Source organism: Poeciliopsis prolifica, unplaced genomic scaffold (genome assembly GCF_027474105.1).
Source record: "Poeciliopsis prolifica strain line A6 unplaced genomic scaffold, Auburn_PproV2 SCAFFOLD035, whole genome shotgun sequence".
Taxonomy (NCBI): domain Eukaryota; kingdom Metazoa; phylum Chordata; class Actinopteri; order Cyprinodontiformes; family Poeciliidae; genus Poeciliopsis; species Poeciliopsis prolifica.
The window spans coordinates 4,964,989-4,981,264 of record NW_026562410.1 but is presented as its reverse complement, the minus strand read 5'-3'; the positions used below and the strand labels follow the sequence as shown (position 1 = coordinate 4,981,264).

The 16,276-nt window shown below is 39.7% G+C and overlaps 1 protein-coding gene across 2 annotated transcripts in view; it reads right to left on the bottom strand.

The window, feature by feature from the left end:
• The window catches only part of ap3b1a (adaptor related protein complex 3 subunit beta 1a), a 52,598-nt gene that overhangs the window by 29,265 nt on the left and 7,057 nt on the right, over positions 1-16,276 (bottom strand). For both annotated transcript variants that reach the window (XM_055052429.1, XM_055052430.1), the window contains exons 4-18: positions 14,769-14,864; positions 13,729-13,889; positions 12,488-12,554; positions 8,120-8,302; positions 7,145-7,297; positions 5,801-5,898; positions 4,949-5,003; positions 4,790-4,861; positions 3,948-4,010; positions 3,728-3,860; positions 3,546-3,655; positions 2,662-2,838; positions 2,080-2,266; positions 1,197-1,327; positions 10-154 (exon numbers count right to left, since the gene is read on the bottom strand). In XM_055052429.1, coding sequence (XP_054908404.1) covers positions 10-154; positions 1,197-1,327; positions 2,080-2,266; positions 2,662-2,838; positions 3,546-3,655; positions 3,728-3,860; positions 3,948-4,010; positions 4,790-4,861; positions 4,949-5,003; positions 5,801-5,898; positions 7,145-7,297; positions 8,120-8,302; positions 12,488-12,554; positions 13,729-13,889; positions 14,769-14,864 — 1,831 coding nt within the window. The remainder of the gene's footprint in view (positions 1-9; positions 155-1,196; positions 1,328-2,079; positions 2,267-2,661; positions 2,839-3,545; positions 3,656-3,727; positions 3,861-3,947; positions 4,011-4,789; positions 4,862-4,948; positions 5,004-5,800; positions 5,899-7,144; positions 7,298-8,119; positions 8,303-12,487; positions 12,555-13,728; positions 13,890-14,768; positions 14,865-16,276) is intronic.

The window sequence follows — 16,276 nt, the reverse complement described above, 5'->3', positions numbered from 1 at the left end:
CAAACATACCTTCAGTGCTGCTGCCACTGCTGCTGCTGCTGCTGCTGTCTTCACTTCCAGATCCTTCCTCTTCTTTCTCCTCATCGTCTGAGTAAAACTTGTCTTCAGATTTGGGCTTCTTGGCTTTCCCCAGAGACGGCGCCCACTCTTGTACCTAAAGCGATGCAACACATCAAATTATGTTGCTGAGAGCGACGAGAGATAATAAACGAGCTCAGCAATTAGCAGATTTTTTTCTTCTTCTTCTCTCTTTTTCTTTTTTTTTTTTGTTAAAGGCCACATTTAAAAATACCAAAGCTTTATTTATACACAGAACAAAGTTGTTTTGTTATTGTGGCAAAAAGATGTGGTTGTTTCACTTTGGAACTTAAAACATTTAAGTGGATGAGCAGCAAATTTTGTATCTCCAGACATTTTTTCCCCGGCTTTCGGCAGTGGGTGTTGATCAACTTTCACTTTGCGGACGTTATCTGATGCCGCGCTTTGAGTTTTGTGCAACCCAAAGCAAGTTATGGACAAATACTTTAAAGTACAAATGTAAATCCTTCATTTCCTCTTGGATCATCTCTTAAACAGGAGACACCAAATGGACAGGACTCCATATCATCGCCAATTTGATAACTAAAACATACAGTAAAAATATGTATCTCTTAAATTATTTGCTAAAAATGTCACTATGTCCTGATAGCATGGGACAGATAATCTAGGAAAAAGAAAAAGGAGCTCCGCTGCCTCCTCGATGCTCCTGCTGCCAACTGCAGGAATGCACACTCCCCGTCAGAAACAACCAATCAGAGCCAGGAGGATGGTCTTAGCGCTGTCAATCAGGCTGCTCACACCCAGGTTTACTTTCTCCATTAAATACATATTTCTCACAACCTTATTATCATTTTTAGGCCTGTTGGGATAAGATCTATTTTGAGTAAAACGGTAGAAAAAACTAAAATGTTCAAGAAAGTAGGTGACAATTTAACTATTGGGCTGGTGAGAAACAGAGATACTCCACATGTTTTTTTCTTTTTCATCCCTGAATTGTCTGGATGTTATATATGACATTAAAAATTAACGTGGCTGATGATGATGACACAAAATATCTGCATTTAATTGAATTCAATGCATCCGTTACAATTTACTGCTGGAGTAACTTGGATACGTCAAAAACTGCGAAATGAGAATGTTTCTGACAAAAACTGTACCGGTTCGATCACTTCCACGTTCCTCACGGACGGATCCGGTGCCACCGCTGGCCAGTCGGACAGCTCCTGGTAGCCGGTGGTTTTAATGTTCAGGCTGTGGGAGAGCGTCCCCAGCTGGAAACGGTCTCTGTCTGAACGCACAGAGAAGGAAAATGAGTGGAAGGCAAAGAAATCAAACACAAATTAGCAAGAAGCTCAGCTGTCAGTGAAGAAGTCGGTGATTGGGTGTTGAGGAATAATTGTTTTCATCATTTATCACCACAGTCACCCATTGCTTTTCCTCTGTGACCAACAAGATAACGAGTGCTTTTGTCCTGAGAGGGTGAAATAAAAAAAACAAAACAAAAAAAAAAAAACAGTGCTCCTCTGTTTGATAGGAAAGAAAAAAAAAGAAGAAAACTTCACTTGTGAATATTAAGAATGACAGGAGTGAATAAGGCCATCCATAAACATCCAGTGGGTGCAAACCGCCTGTGAATTTTAATGTTACAGGAGGCTGTTTTATCCATTTTGTCAAGGAGGAAGAGAGAAAATGAAGGTTTTTCTCCCCCCACCTCCTCGTGTCTCAACAAAGGTTAGTGTTGGCTCGATAATTTACCCATCTCATTAGTCCAAGGTAAAGTGGTCTGACCTAACTGCCCTTCAAAGACACACACACACACACACCAGAATAATGAAAAAGCCGCCTGAATCCACTGGAAACAGAGCCACTCAATTTGAAGTAAAGCTTCCCCTAATTCATATTCACAGATTCTCTTCTGCTTGAAGAAAAACAGGCAGGAGAAAGTAATGGATTTAATCGCAACTAGAAAAGTGGTTTAGGAGGCCTAATACGTTTCAAAAATACGGCTTCGAGGTTAAAAACGACAAGCGGATAAAGTACCTTTGAACGCGGACTCGAGGACCGGCGCCGGCTTGGAGGCCAGCAGGATGCGGCGGGCGTACTTGTTGAGGGCGCCGCTTTTCTCGCTGGGCACAATCAGCTGTCGGATGAAGCGTGTCCGGTCTCGAATGTCGTAGTTCTGGTCGTATTTGCCGAGGTTCAGAATGTACTGGGTCAAGAGCTTGGTCTGGGAGTGAAAACAGAGGTTGGACCCAGTGCTGACTCATGAACTATTTAATCTACTGAAGAGAAAGGTTCCCGTCTTTTTTTAATGCTTCTATCTGCACAAAGTGCAAATAACTTTGATATTTTGTCAAATCTTCCAACGCTTTTATTTATTGGTATATGACTCTTCTGCTTAGAAGAAGACCATAAATAGTTGTAAAAGTTTTCTGACAGAAACTTTGTTCAGGATGAGAAATGGAGGAAATTAAACATTAAACAGTCACAACAACAATTTTTTAAGAAAGGATTTATATCGATCAAATTTTCATTTGGCTAATCTAGATGTTTGTAAATAAATTGCCAGTACAGTAGATGAACAAGATTTTTAGTAGAAATGCATCAGGAAACTTTCTGCACCTGCTTCGAGTTGGTCAGGTACAGCTTCGCCGCCAAGTTGACCGTCTGCAGCTTCACGATGTCCTCCTCAGAGGTGAAAGTCTTCGCCATCTTTCGGAGCACGTCCGGCGCTATCTTCGGCACCCTCTCGCAGTACTCTCCCATCAGCCACAGGATGCTGGCCCGAGCCATGGGTACCTGCCAAGTTAAAGTGAAAGATCGAAGCAAAATGGCCACCGGACCTTACGCTAATTAACAGCAAAGTTCAACAATAGCTGCTTTTCCATCTACCACAGAATGGCGCAAATTAAAATCCCGGAAATAAATTTGCGAGTTTCGAAAACGCATTTCTCAAAATAGTCATCACACTAAGATGAGGCGGTTTTTCAGCCACATCAAAATAGATGCATATATTGCAAAACTGTAATGGAAACACTTTTTTCACATCACACGAGTCCCTGGATGTTACTACTGCCGAAAACAATGAAGGCGGCGACAGGAAGTGGTCTTCTTGCAGGATGACTGTTTGTTTTGCAACTGGCTCCCGCAGAGCTCTCCCAGCATCACACAGCTCATAAAAAGTTGTGTCATTCTAGCATGTTGAATCCATGGCTCTTCTGTAAAATGGCCGACTACTATTTTATCCAAAATGCCGCATACGCAGCAGCTCCAAAGGCGTTGAGGCTTGTCGCTTCAACGCTTGAATAAGACTCCAGCATTTCTCTGATGAATGAATTATGAATATAACTCATTTAGCTGGTTACATCAAAATCAACCATAACTTTTAGTAACTTATTACGTGAACAAGCATATTCAAAATTGTGTTCTTTCGACATTAGCAGAATGTCAGTTTCTGACATTAAACTGGCAGTGGAAATGCAGCTGGCGATGAGGATGTCACATACGGTGATGTTGTCGAAGAGCTTGGCCATGTGCTTGATGATGTCACAGTGCTGGGTGGGCTGAGTCTGCAGCAGCTTCTTGATGACCACCACGCTCTCGGCCACGACCGTCTCTGTCGAAACAACCCAAGAAGCTGACAACGGCCACCCCAGAGACGAACGCGCCAGGCTGCACATTTTCCTACCGTCTCTGTTGGAAAGCAGCAGCACCAGACCGTTGAGGCAGGTGTCTGTGACTTCGGAGATGTTGGTGGCACACCTGCCGATGGCCTGGATGGTGGCGGCAGCAAACGCCTTATCCTGGCTCTTCACATAGGTCTGGAGTGCGATCAGAACCGTGAGAAGAACGGCAAGGGAAGGAAAATCCCGGTTGCAGAAGACAAGAATTTAAGCGAAACAACAAACCTGGAATTCCCTCAGGATGGTGGAAATGTTGGCTTCGTTGGCGAGATTAGTCAGAATCTCCAACTGTAAAAATCAGAAGAGAAACTTGATTATCGGAGAGCGGAGTAAAGAAACAGAGCGGGATTACAAAACACTGCGGAAACCAGAAGTTTGCACACACCAAATACACATTTTTTCTAAAAGTCTGACATTAAATTGGATCGAACTTCTCTTGTTTTAGGTCCGTTTGAATTATCAAAATTATTTCTGTTTGCTAAACAACACAATATTGAGATAAGGAAGCAAACAGTTCCACTTTAATTTCATTAGATCTCAGGACTTGTCTCCAAAAATAAAAGTCTTTGTCATCGAGTGTACTTCGAAAATGCAATCTGACTTTTTGATGTTTCTTTTGGTGGATTTGAGTTTCCTCCTCACAGAGTGACCTTACAGACCATGTTTCTCTGCATTTATACTTTTGACCTTTAAGATATTAAATGGTGCATTGAATTTTATGATATGCCAGCATGTATATGAGGAATTGACCTCTAATCAATTGGTAGGCAAAATTAACACAAAACTATTAATTTACCTGCAGAATTATGTAACAAAAAAACCCCAATGAATATTAATGATTTTGAAAATGTCATGCTCTTTTAAAATCTAAATGTTAATTTTGATTTACCTGAAAACTAATCCCCTAAACTTTATAATGAATTAAATAGGCAGACGTGCTCTGAATAGGCGCATTTTTTTCCTACAGGTTACCAAGCAACACAGTTTCAAGCAGTAAAACAATTAGTGCTCCTCATTTCGGTTCACTTTAAACTCATGTAGTTTGCAATAAAGCAGACATCTGTTACCTTCAGTGTTTTTATGTGTGTGGCGTCTGTGGACCTGACGTAGAAACTCTTCATGTACGGCTCAAACATCCCCTGTTCGAGACGAAGTCAAAGAAAAAAAATAAACTTATCGGAAAAGCAACAAAAGGAATTGTTATAACGTTCGGAGAACAGCCTCACCTTCCTCTGAATGGACATGGTGGCGATGTTCTGCAGCACGACGTACTGAACCTCTCTGCACAAGAACAAGAAGGAAAACAACCGTAAGGAGCGGAGACTGGAGAATACCAAAAAAACTCAGAAGTTTCAAGATTAACCTCAGAAAGTTTTAGGTTAATCTAAACAATTTTAAGAAAGAGGTAAGGGAATTGTCAGAGCTCCAAACGTTGTGAATTTGCAGGGGGAGAAAAACTCAAGAACACGGACAATCTGAGAGCTCGAATAGTTTTTACATTTGAGAGAAGAAAAAAAAACTCATAAAATTTATTCATTTCAGAAGTTTTTGAGCAAAATACAAGAAAATTCTCAGAACAGAAAACGTAAAAAAAAAAAATCTGAAATTTTGATTAATTTTAAAAAGTATAAAACATTCTCTGGGCTCGAAGTTGCAAATTTGAGAGAAAATAAAACAGTAATTTTCAAGAAAAGACAAGGAAATTCTCAAAGGTCCAAGAATTTGTAAGAAAAATAAAAACCCTGTAATTTTGAATGATTTCAGAAGTTTTCAAGAAAAAACACAAGGAAATATTCTGGACTCAAAGTTGCAAATTAAAAAATAATAATAATAAGGGGCAAAATTTTAATATTTTCAAGAAAAATGTCTGAAAATTTTCTATTAAAGTAAAGAAATTCTCAACTTTTTGTGCTCCGAAAGTTTCCTTGTTTTTTTTCTCGAAAATTTCTGAGTTTTTTGGCAGAAATTACCTCTTCTTCTTTTGTCCTCTAATACGCCATCATAGCAGAGCTCTCTTTACATTTCACCTTTTATTTTTAGCACAATACCAAATGGTAAGAAGTTGTTTTTTTAGTTACCTGTGGCTTCTCAACAGTCGAACTAGTGATTTAGTGACGATGCTCACTTCGTGTTTAGGGGCGAGATGCCAGTAAAGTTGAGCAACAGCCATCACAACCTGATCACACAACAACAAAACAGTAAATCATTAAACAAAGTCTGCTTTTTTTTTCTTTTTTTTTTTTTAAACGATTCGTCCTTTACCAGAACGCATCAACACACTGAAAACATTCTACAAAAGCACTCAAGACACAAGGTAATTTTTCAGGGGGAGCTTTAAATAGCAGGACGACGCGTGTCCGTCGTGGGGAGGCAGAATGAAAGGCCCGAGGCAGCTATGAAGATGGAGGATGTCACTGCGCTGTCACGAGTAAAGACACAGCATGTCACATTTTAATCAAGACTTTCATTTGGGAGCATTTTTCCTCCCGCTGCTACACTGAGACACAGACCTTGAGACTCCTGGTTGATGGAAATCTGTAATCAGGTTTCTTTTTTTTCCCCCCCTTAGATTCACTAAGATGCGCAAGAACAAAAATGGGAAAAGGAGGGTTGCGTGTCTAAAAATAATAGTCATAAGTTACTATAGTTGCTCATATTGTTATTAATAAGCTTGATGAATTTTGTGTTTTATCTATTTGGAAATATCTGTCTGGTTGGTTACATTTCAAAATAAGATTGTCAGCAATTATTATGATCCATTTTTTTAATTCTTCATTTTTTATATTTCTCTGTTGTGTCAAGTTACCCTATTTAATAGAACTGGAATTTGTTTATTTGATAAGAGTTGAGTTTTATTTTTGGAGAAATTTACAGCCAAAAACAATAAAGATTACAAAAACAGCAAAACCAAAAAACAATTATTGCAGATTTTTCCCATCATCACAATAAATGAACCATTGATCACCACAGGACACGTTCTTTTTTGTGCATCGTTTAAGTCAGATATTTTCTGGACAGTCTAGTGGCCAACTGTGGTACTGCTTCTTTCATTCATTCCATATTAGCTTCATTAATAGAAAGCCACTGCAATAATCTTTTACATCATGTCTGCCAATTCATAAAAGAAAAAACTGCAACAGATGGAAACCAATAAAGTTGTTGTTGGTTCCAAATTTCCCCTCTATGATTATTGTTGATAATAAAAATGAAAATGCATCGCTGTTACCGTTGATCATTAGCAGCATAAAATAGTTCCCGTTTCCTCTCTTTTTTGCCCTCGAAACATTGATAGCGTAATGGAAATGGAAAATTTCTGCTGAGTTCCAGCGCAGATGTTTACATGACATGTTCCTGTAGGATGAGGTTATTTCAGGTGGTTCTTCAACAGGAGGTGGAGGTGTTCCAGGTGTGTGTGAACTCACAGCAGTGTTCCTGCTCTGCAGAAGAGGCTTGGTGTTCCTCAGCAGCAGCCTGTGATCTGGATCCATGATGTACGGCTTTTCTTCTCTCTCGCCTTGTTTCTCCTCGGAGTCGGAGTCGTAAAAGGCTTTCTCGTTCTCATCGAAAATGCCATCCTAAAATAAATAAAATAAATATTTATATACATTTATGCAAGATGCTAATGTGCACCAAAACATTTTGTAAAGGATTACATGTCGTTAAGCTTTCTAGTTGGATTATTGGAGAATCAATGATGCTGTCGGAATTGGAAACAAATATGAAAACTTTGTCTTTTCACAGCATATTATGTTCTTATCATTTTTCAAGGTTTTGAATCTACTGGCCTTAATTTGAGAAAGGTAAGACAGAAAAGTGAGCAATGAAAGAGGGGGGAAACATGCAGCAAAGGTTACCAGGCTGGGACTCGAACCTGCGATGGTAAAGGTCTCCACACACGGTCGGTGCTTTAACCCACGCCAAGACAGCATCCATTTCATGGCATTTTTAGCTGCCAAGTCTTTTGGAAAAAATCTCTACGAGCTTCGCACATCCACTGACCTCGTGCGTTTCTTGAACTGACAGTCTGACAGGGTGAGGATTAAGTAGCTAACATTGCTGATTTATAGTTAAAGCCAATTAGAAGACTGTGAAATATTAATCATATCGTCACAATCATTAGTAAAAGTCCTAATTAAGTCATTTATAACCAAAACTATTTCTCACAGTTTACGATTTTAGGTCAAATGGACCCTGTTTCGTCCTGAAACATTTTGGCATTTGATACTCCAAAAAGAAAAATGAAACTGGATAATTACAGGTTGTGGAATGCTGGGCTCTTAAAACTCATCAAAGAAAAAAAAAAAAAAAAAAAAACTGGTTTTAAACTTACCAGTTCTAAATTTACAAGAGTTTTACTTCCAAGTAAAAAGTTTTACTCCCTAGTAAAACACTCTCACCTCCTTCCAGGGGCTGGTGAACTGCGTCCGCGCGTAGCGCGTCAGCATGTTGATGATGACCACCTGGCCCCACTCCTCCACGTCCACCAGTAGGTTGCACAGCTTCCTGTAGTTTCTGTGGATCAGGTCGATGCGGTCCGGGCACACCTCCTCGAAGGCCATCACCACACTGCCGGCCACCAGCTGAATGACACATTTCACTCCTTTAAAAAGAAACTCTGGAGACAGTTTTTTCTTTTCTCTTTCTTCCTGTTTGCCATTTAAGTGTACCGTTTACTTCCAGTTAAATCTGTTAATTGAGGTTATGAACATTTCAAGCAGCTTTCTCCTCGGATAAATTGTACAAGTACTTCATCTCTTGAACAAGCAGTAATATAGGGACTCTAGAGAAATAAAGCACCACTAGGTACGACTCTCGCTGCAAACTCTGTAGTGCGGCTGCAATTTCAGTCCACATAATAGCAATTTACAGCTCTGATTACAATAAACTCTTTTAGCCCTTAAAGAAGTTGGACGATAATTAAAACAACAACAATACAAGTAAAAACACTTTATTGAAGAGAGAGCAGGCAGAGGCCGAAGAGAACCAATTATCAACCGTTTAATTAGTTTGTTGTCTGCGAGCAACGCCCTGTTCTCGCAAAAAAACAACTTCAAACCGTCTGCTGCCTCCGTGATCATCAGTGAGACCAAGAGAAGGACAATGTGAAATATGAATCAATAAACTACAACATAAAGTAACAATAAAGCAAAAAAGAACCAGAATCCAGTTTTTCTTCTGTTCTGATTAACCCAATGCTCCATATCGGCGTTTTTCAAAATAAGGGCCACCAGGGGGCGCTGTGGGGAAGTTGGAAGAAAAAAATGTTTAAATGTTTTAATCGCAATTTTTGTCGTAATTTTTGCTTCTCTTTTTATTCAATGATTTTTAAAAAGTAAAACATAAGTTAAAGTAAAAGATTTAAGCATTATTTTTCTGATGCTCAGTTTCTGGTTGGCATTCAGTCAAACTCATCAAGCTGTTTTGTTCTTCAAGCTAGCACAGCGGAAATGAAAACGTTTCTCACAAGATGCAAAAACATAATAAGAACTGTGGGAATAAAATAAAATTTGACGTGATTAATATAAAACTTATTTTCTTACAATCGAAAGAGAGGATTGTGATGAAAAATGGAATAATCTGGTAATAAAGTTATAATATATGATTTTATAAATAAAAAAAAGTCCACCATGGCCATCTAAAAGTTAGACAATATGAGGAAGCATTTATGCTAATTGACTGTAGTAATTATTGAGCAGTGAATAAAAACCATTCTAAAATTTGATGTCATGTGGGGGAGGAGTTCTAGCATACACAAGCATGATTAACAGCGTTGAGGCACTTATCTTGGCTCTGATTGGTTCCCTCTGACTGGGAGCCATCCACTAAACAGTTGATTAAACTATTAAATCAACCAGTGCGTTAAAAATCAGTACAATGTATGAAGAGTAGAACAGATTCTGCACCTGACAGCATCGTTTCATTAGTGCTGAAATCACTGTTACTGAAGCTGTAATAATCAATATGTGATACTATTTTATGCAGTACTGGAAATATGACAGTTTATGTTTTAAATAAAAGTATTTAGATCTTTTTTTTGTCATTTGTGTAAATGCAGGTAAACTGGGATGTTTTTTTTACTCTGAAGTTGCTATGTGGTGAAAAAAACGGACACAAATCCCCACATTTTAACCTTTGCCGTTTTGTTTCTTAGCAACACTTCCACCTAGCGTTTTACTTCCTCTCTTCGTAACTGTTCAGCTCTCGTTTCCGACAAAGACCACCGACCTCCACCCAAGCCCCCCGATTAGATCCGGCTCCAAGGTAAACTACACGCACCATCAACAAACCTGACACCCCAATCTATGGCGTTCATACGCCACCGCCAACCTCTCCCTCACCCCCTCCTCACCCCCCGGCCATATTATCTACCCCCGCGTGACAAGCCGGTAATGGGAAAAATCACACTAAGCAAATGGTTCTTCTAATAACAATAAATTTCCTATAAAATTATGAAGGGGCCCAAAGCGTTTCCTTGCATCTACTTTGCTATGAATTCTAATTAAGGTGGCGGGGAGGCGGAGAGTGCTGGGTCATCACGTCAGAGACAACGCACGCCTTTTTGATTGATGGCCCGGCGTGGGGTCGGCCTATCCTCCTCTCTTCCTGCTCCTTTCTTCTCTTTTCTCTTAAATTAATGGGCATCTCACCTAGGCCCTAATCATAGTACTCCACCGCCCCCGCCCTGCTCTTCCTTTCTGTTCTCATTTCAATTTTGCAGAAGGTGCAGGGCGGGGGACGGATGGGAGAGATCGATCATTTATCTTGTAATGGCTGGATAATAGATCCATCACGGTAAAACAGCTGCACAAACTCCTATGTTGTCTCTGTCATCAGGCGCTCCCCATTTTCTCTTTAAAGCGTCCTGCCTACAACCAGCCCGCTGTGTGCCACTGGCGTTTAGCTAAACGCCAGCAAAGGTGTGTGTTGGGGGGCGAGAAGAAGACACACACCGAGCAATAACCGGGTGATTTAGCACCAAAAAAACCCCACCAGATTAACAGTGCTTAACCATTTACCTGATGTTAATTTTACTTATTGTGCAATATTGTGAGACGACTGAAATTTTAAAAGGCTACTTTAAATATCAAACTGATTTAAAAAACAAAATCTTAACGTATAAGTTATTGTTAACTTCTCATGTCTTGACACAGTAAAAGGCTTTTTTTCCCACAGGGAAAAAAAAGTTAAGTGAAATTTTAACTCAAAAATGAATATAGAAATCTGAAATGATTCATCTTAATGCAACAAAACACAAAGATGTGCCTTGCAACACAGCTAGACATGATTGTATAGGATTTCAGCTGTGGCGTCCATAAAAGATGCCAATTAACTGGTTCTTTTTGATTTGGTTGGATAAAACAACTATGAAAGAGACAGGACTGATCCAGTCAAAGTTCTATAAAAAGTTTCCAGACACCCCAATCTATAAAATATTATTATTATCTTTATAATAATAATAAAAACAGGAAGTTCACAAACAGACTGGGAAGTTATCTGAAGGAATCCAGCTAGAGATGTACTTAGAGCTCAGCTGTTGATCAGAATCAAGACAGTTTTTGACTCGTTTGGAAACTCAAATATCCAGTCAAAACATGGCTCCTCTGTTAACCCTTTCACAACATTTTTACCACCGTTGCTATGAGAAGTGGCTCTTATAATGAGCTCTGCAGGTGTGCGGTTCCCCCGGGTGTTTGCTAATTTCTGTTGGCTAGTCTGAAGGAACCGAGTGGGAAAGTCACTTGCTATGGTTGAATTGAAGCAACAGTCCAGCTATGTTTTTGATGAAGGGAGTAACATTATAACATGATGTAAAGCTCAAAAAAGTCAATTTTTCACAAGGAAAAGAAAATTCAATTCAGCTAAAAGCTGGAATCAGGAGGTCAGGGTTTTACAGGTCATCTCATGAAAACAAAAAATATTCCAATACATCATTAGTCATTTTGACACATGCGAACAGGTAAACTCTTATTTTACATGGTTAGCTTTTGTTGTCCACAGCTTGGGTCTTAGCATCACAAAAATGCATTACTTTACAGACATTAGGCATGCACTGTGTTTAGGTTTTTTTCCGCCATTCATCACCGACTGATGCGCTTGTGTGTCTGTGTGATGATGCTGCCCTTTCCCTCTGTCCCCTGCCTCGCAATGTGGGCTCCGGCACGGAGAAGTCATCTGTCTTCGTTAGCGTCTGGTGGCTAAATATGCTCTGCATCTGGTACCGGGCTTTCCACCCATCCCACACCTCCCCCCTTTTGGCCTAAGCTGTTTTGTTTTGTTTGTATAATGATAGTTGGACTCTATGAATACGTAATCACAACAAACTGTGCACAATCCGCGCGTGCAAACACAACCCGCAGCGTACTCTCTAGCCTGTATCTACATATCTAAAATTGCCATTTAAGGACCCTTTAGTATTTGCGGTGACCTCCTCGAAGCGAAATGTGCTGCCTGCTGGCTTCCAGTGGGCCGTCCGCGTTGTTTCTAAACACAGAATCCAGCTCATTTAAGGTCTACTTTAGAGGAGGGAGGCGGGGGAAAGAAAAAGAAAAAAGCGGAGCTGGCCTTCGAGAAAATTAAGCTGACACTAGCATCAGAGCCAAAATTCCTTCCAAATGGACACTTAACAGGGAGCATCTGAAGACGTGTGGGTTTAAGTGGGTGTTAACAAACCATGGCATTGCTGAATGAGCCGGGGTGCCGGAGGACTTGCTTGACTCCGGCGCCCTCCGGTGGTCTGCGTGGCGAACTGCGCGGCAGCCACTTACCGTGCTTTTGTCTTTCAATAGTTTCTCGATCACTTCGATCAGCTGCTCCTTCTGGTCTGCATCCAAGCTGAGAGGAAAAGAGAAACGCTTTTAAAAAGGGGCAAACGGCGAGCTGTTGAGATGCAATTATTCGCATGAAAGAACAGAAATGAAATCACCAGCACGGTGTGGTCAGAGTGCAGCTTCTTGTGTCTGTATTGATACCATCTGAACTGGTTACAGCCACATCTCTGAATGTATTTTATTGGGATTTTGAGTAATGGAGCGACAAAGTAATAGACGATCGTAAACAAGAAGCAAAATGTGTGATTTTGAACATGATTTTTCAAATTAAAATCTGATATGTGTGCTTAGGATTTTCATTGGCCCTCACTAATTTGATGCTTTGTAGAACCAGCTTTCTTTACACAGGTGAACTTTCTATCATTTTGTCCACTCTTATCTCAGTTAGACTTCATGGAGAGCATCTAAACGTTATTTTTTCCAAGTCTCGTGAAAGTTTCTTGATTGTATTTAGGTCTGGACTTTGTCTAAGACATTCAAAAAACATGAACATGCTTTCATCTTAACCAGTGATGTTCTGACATTTTGATCACATGGGGTCAAAATGTCAAGTCAAAAGTACTTGTGGGCATAACAAAAAAAAAAAAAAAAAAAAAAAAATCAAAAATTATATTTACAAAAAATTTGTATATTTTTTAACTGCTAAACTGTTTTTGAATTACACAAATGAAGTATTCTTGGGTTTTTTTTTCTGTAGGAATGTTGGGTGTAAATGATTGTGTATCATAACTAGAGGAGTTTTTGCATGTTTGCCTTATGAAAAGAAAGGCTATTATTTTTATTTATTATTTTTAATCATCATATTAGTTGGAAATGATCTCAAAATGAGAAAAATTTATCATTTATCACAGTGGGACAATTTATCATCCAACAAAATTTGTTACCGCCTAATCCAGTTTGCTTGCAGTGAGAACAGTTTGCTACACAGTAAGCGCTAAATACAGAACAAAAATAAAAGCAGACTTAGGCTACCATGCATTACAATCCTCTACCCCGTCCACTTCTCTCCTCACCATACTTCCTGTCCACTAATGAAGAAAAGCCACTACTTTATGAAAACCTTTTGAAAACAAAGTCACAGTAAAAGATTCATACGTTGTGGCGAAAAAAAAAAATAGGGATCAATCCATATAGGATGAATATCTACCTATCAGGGCCGTTTGTGTATAAAATCCTACCTGTAGAGTTTTTGGATAGCATGTGCAGAGGTCTTCCTGACGTAAGGTGAAAGGTCAGAGGCCGCCTCCTTGATGGCCAGCATCATGATGGGAACGATAATCGGGACGCGGATACTGGACAGGACCCTTAAGGCACTGGCTCGGATGAACTGGTTTGGATCCTGGTGCAGAAATGGAGAAGAAAAGTGAAAACATGTCCAATGTAATGAGTGATATTTGAGTCAAGAGGGAAAGGAAAAAGTAGAAGTTATTTTGTACAAGCAGCACTGACACCAATTTGTACTGATTTTGAAATCAGATGTTTACAAGAAAATAGAGGCAAAGTGAAGTTGGTCAAACAGAAAATGCTGCACAAAATAATTCCAAGATGGAGAAAAACTAAAGCAGACGATTGTGAAGAGAGAGAGAAAAACACTGGTGGAGAATCAAACGCGGATCAACTTCTCTATTTAGGAAACAAGTAAGATTTGTTTCACTCAATGACCCAGCTAATTAGCATTAGCAACACACGCCAATTTCAGAAGGTTTTTCTCCATTTTCTTTAGGAAACAGCTTCACAAATTTTTTGGGAGGGTTAGATTTACTACTGGGCTTCAAATTGCCATGTAATGTTGGGGAAAATCGCTGTAACAATAAACAGCAAGTGCTCATCTCAGCCATGTTGATGGCTCTCTGCATTGCGATGATTGCAAATAAGCATAACAAGGAGTTTCCCCAATAGCTTCAACTCCTTACCAAATCATGTTTATGCAGCACTAACCAAAAAGCTACTAGCATGAATGTGTGATACCTCAATAATTTACTTAAATTTATATTCAACTCAGGCAGTTCTTTGCTTTACTGCTGTGGCAAACATGAGAAATCAATTCCCAAAGAGTGGAAATGAGTGAGAATGAGTTCCAAATCAAACCATTTGGACATGACTTGGCGACTGAAACACTTTGGATTTTTTTAGAAGTTGGAGAACAATCTGCCTGATACAACTCCAGTGTTTATAAGGCTTCAGACAAAGAAAACACCTCAGATTGGACTATATTTACCTTGAGGGCCCGTTGAAAGGTGCTTATCGACAACAAAGCCAAGTCCTGTTGCTCCTCTGCGTACCTCACCAGGTAGACATACACAAGCTTCTTCAGCTGAAAGAGAAGAAAAGAGTTCATTTAGAAAGTTCATGTTTTTAGCCAGAGAAGGAAACAAACTGGTGGCTGGTTGTAAAGTCGCTGAAAAAGCCTTGGAGTTATCAAATGGAAAATATGAACAATGATGCATGAGGTAAATAGGACAGCTTTCCTACAGTTTGTTTTTGTTTTTCATTGGACGTCTATCTATTCAAAGGACTGGAAAAAGTGCTGCTACAAAAGGTTTCCCGTCTTCAGAAGTTCATGGTTTGAGTCAGCCTTGCTCTTCGTTTCTCACAGGAAAGCTTGAGATAATATTTGTCATGCTTTCCTGTCTAGCCTGGATGCCAAAAGTCCAGCCGTCCGTTGATTCGTTTCGGCTCCTCAGCAAGGAAAGAAGAATAAAACCACAGACACACCAAAAATCAGGTGGCCGATAGCTCAAAGATTCAATCTTTTTCAGCCTTTCGAGGAGAGAAAGAGGCTGCGCTGACAACACCGAAACGGCTTTAAAAAGCCGATCCTGGAATGTAGGACGTTCAATCAGATCGCAGGCCGTTTTCCTTTTTTGCCTTTTTTTTTTTTTTTTTTACATCAGAATCACTGCTTTCGGATCACCTTTTCAAGCCAGGATTTACTGCTAGTCATCAGCTAAAAACGTCCTGGCCCAGAATAGGAACCTGGACCCTATGACCCATACACAGAAGAAAGTCACAGACCAGTAATTACGCAGTCCGTTCTCGCTAAGATTGAGAACTGGCAGCGTTAAATCTAATATGAGAAACAAGTAAAAAAACCAAACAATAATTTCTAACATGTAGAGGACTCAGGTGTTTGCTAACTGGTGTTGGCTAGTCTAAAGGAGTCGAGTAGGAGGGCTGCTCTGTGTGGCAGAAGCTTAGAAACTGCAGCTCTAAGAACGAGCTACGCCTTTTAGAAGCAGCGAGGTCTAATCAGACATTTTGCACAGCTGAATGGTTGCCATTGAGATGAAAGGATTTCTCAATCAAGCATGAAAGAATCAAAACAAAACTCCAAGTATGATTTTGATGAGCGAATAACACTATAACATGACGTAAAGTGCAAAAAAGTTGAGTTTACATAAAACTGCTCCTTTAAAGCTTGTGGTCATCGTCTTTGTTTTTCAAACAGAGTCCACTCTCGCACACAGTGTGACGTCACCTCAGCTCCTAGTAAAAACATTTTGTTAGAATATTTAGATTGCCGTTACTTAACTATAGCTCTAAAAGACAAATCAGAATACTCTAAAAATCAGCGTCTGAAAGCCTAAACTTTGCAAAAACAGATTTAAAAATCAGCTTCAAACCTCGTTAGAGCTCTGGAAACAAACCAACGAGACGGAAAAGAGGAAAGAAAAGGGGTTGTGAAAAAATGACAACTTGCTTGAGGAACTACTTATCTCATTTATG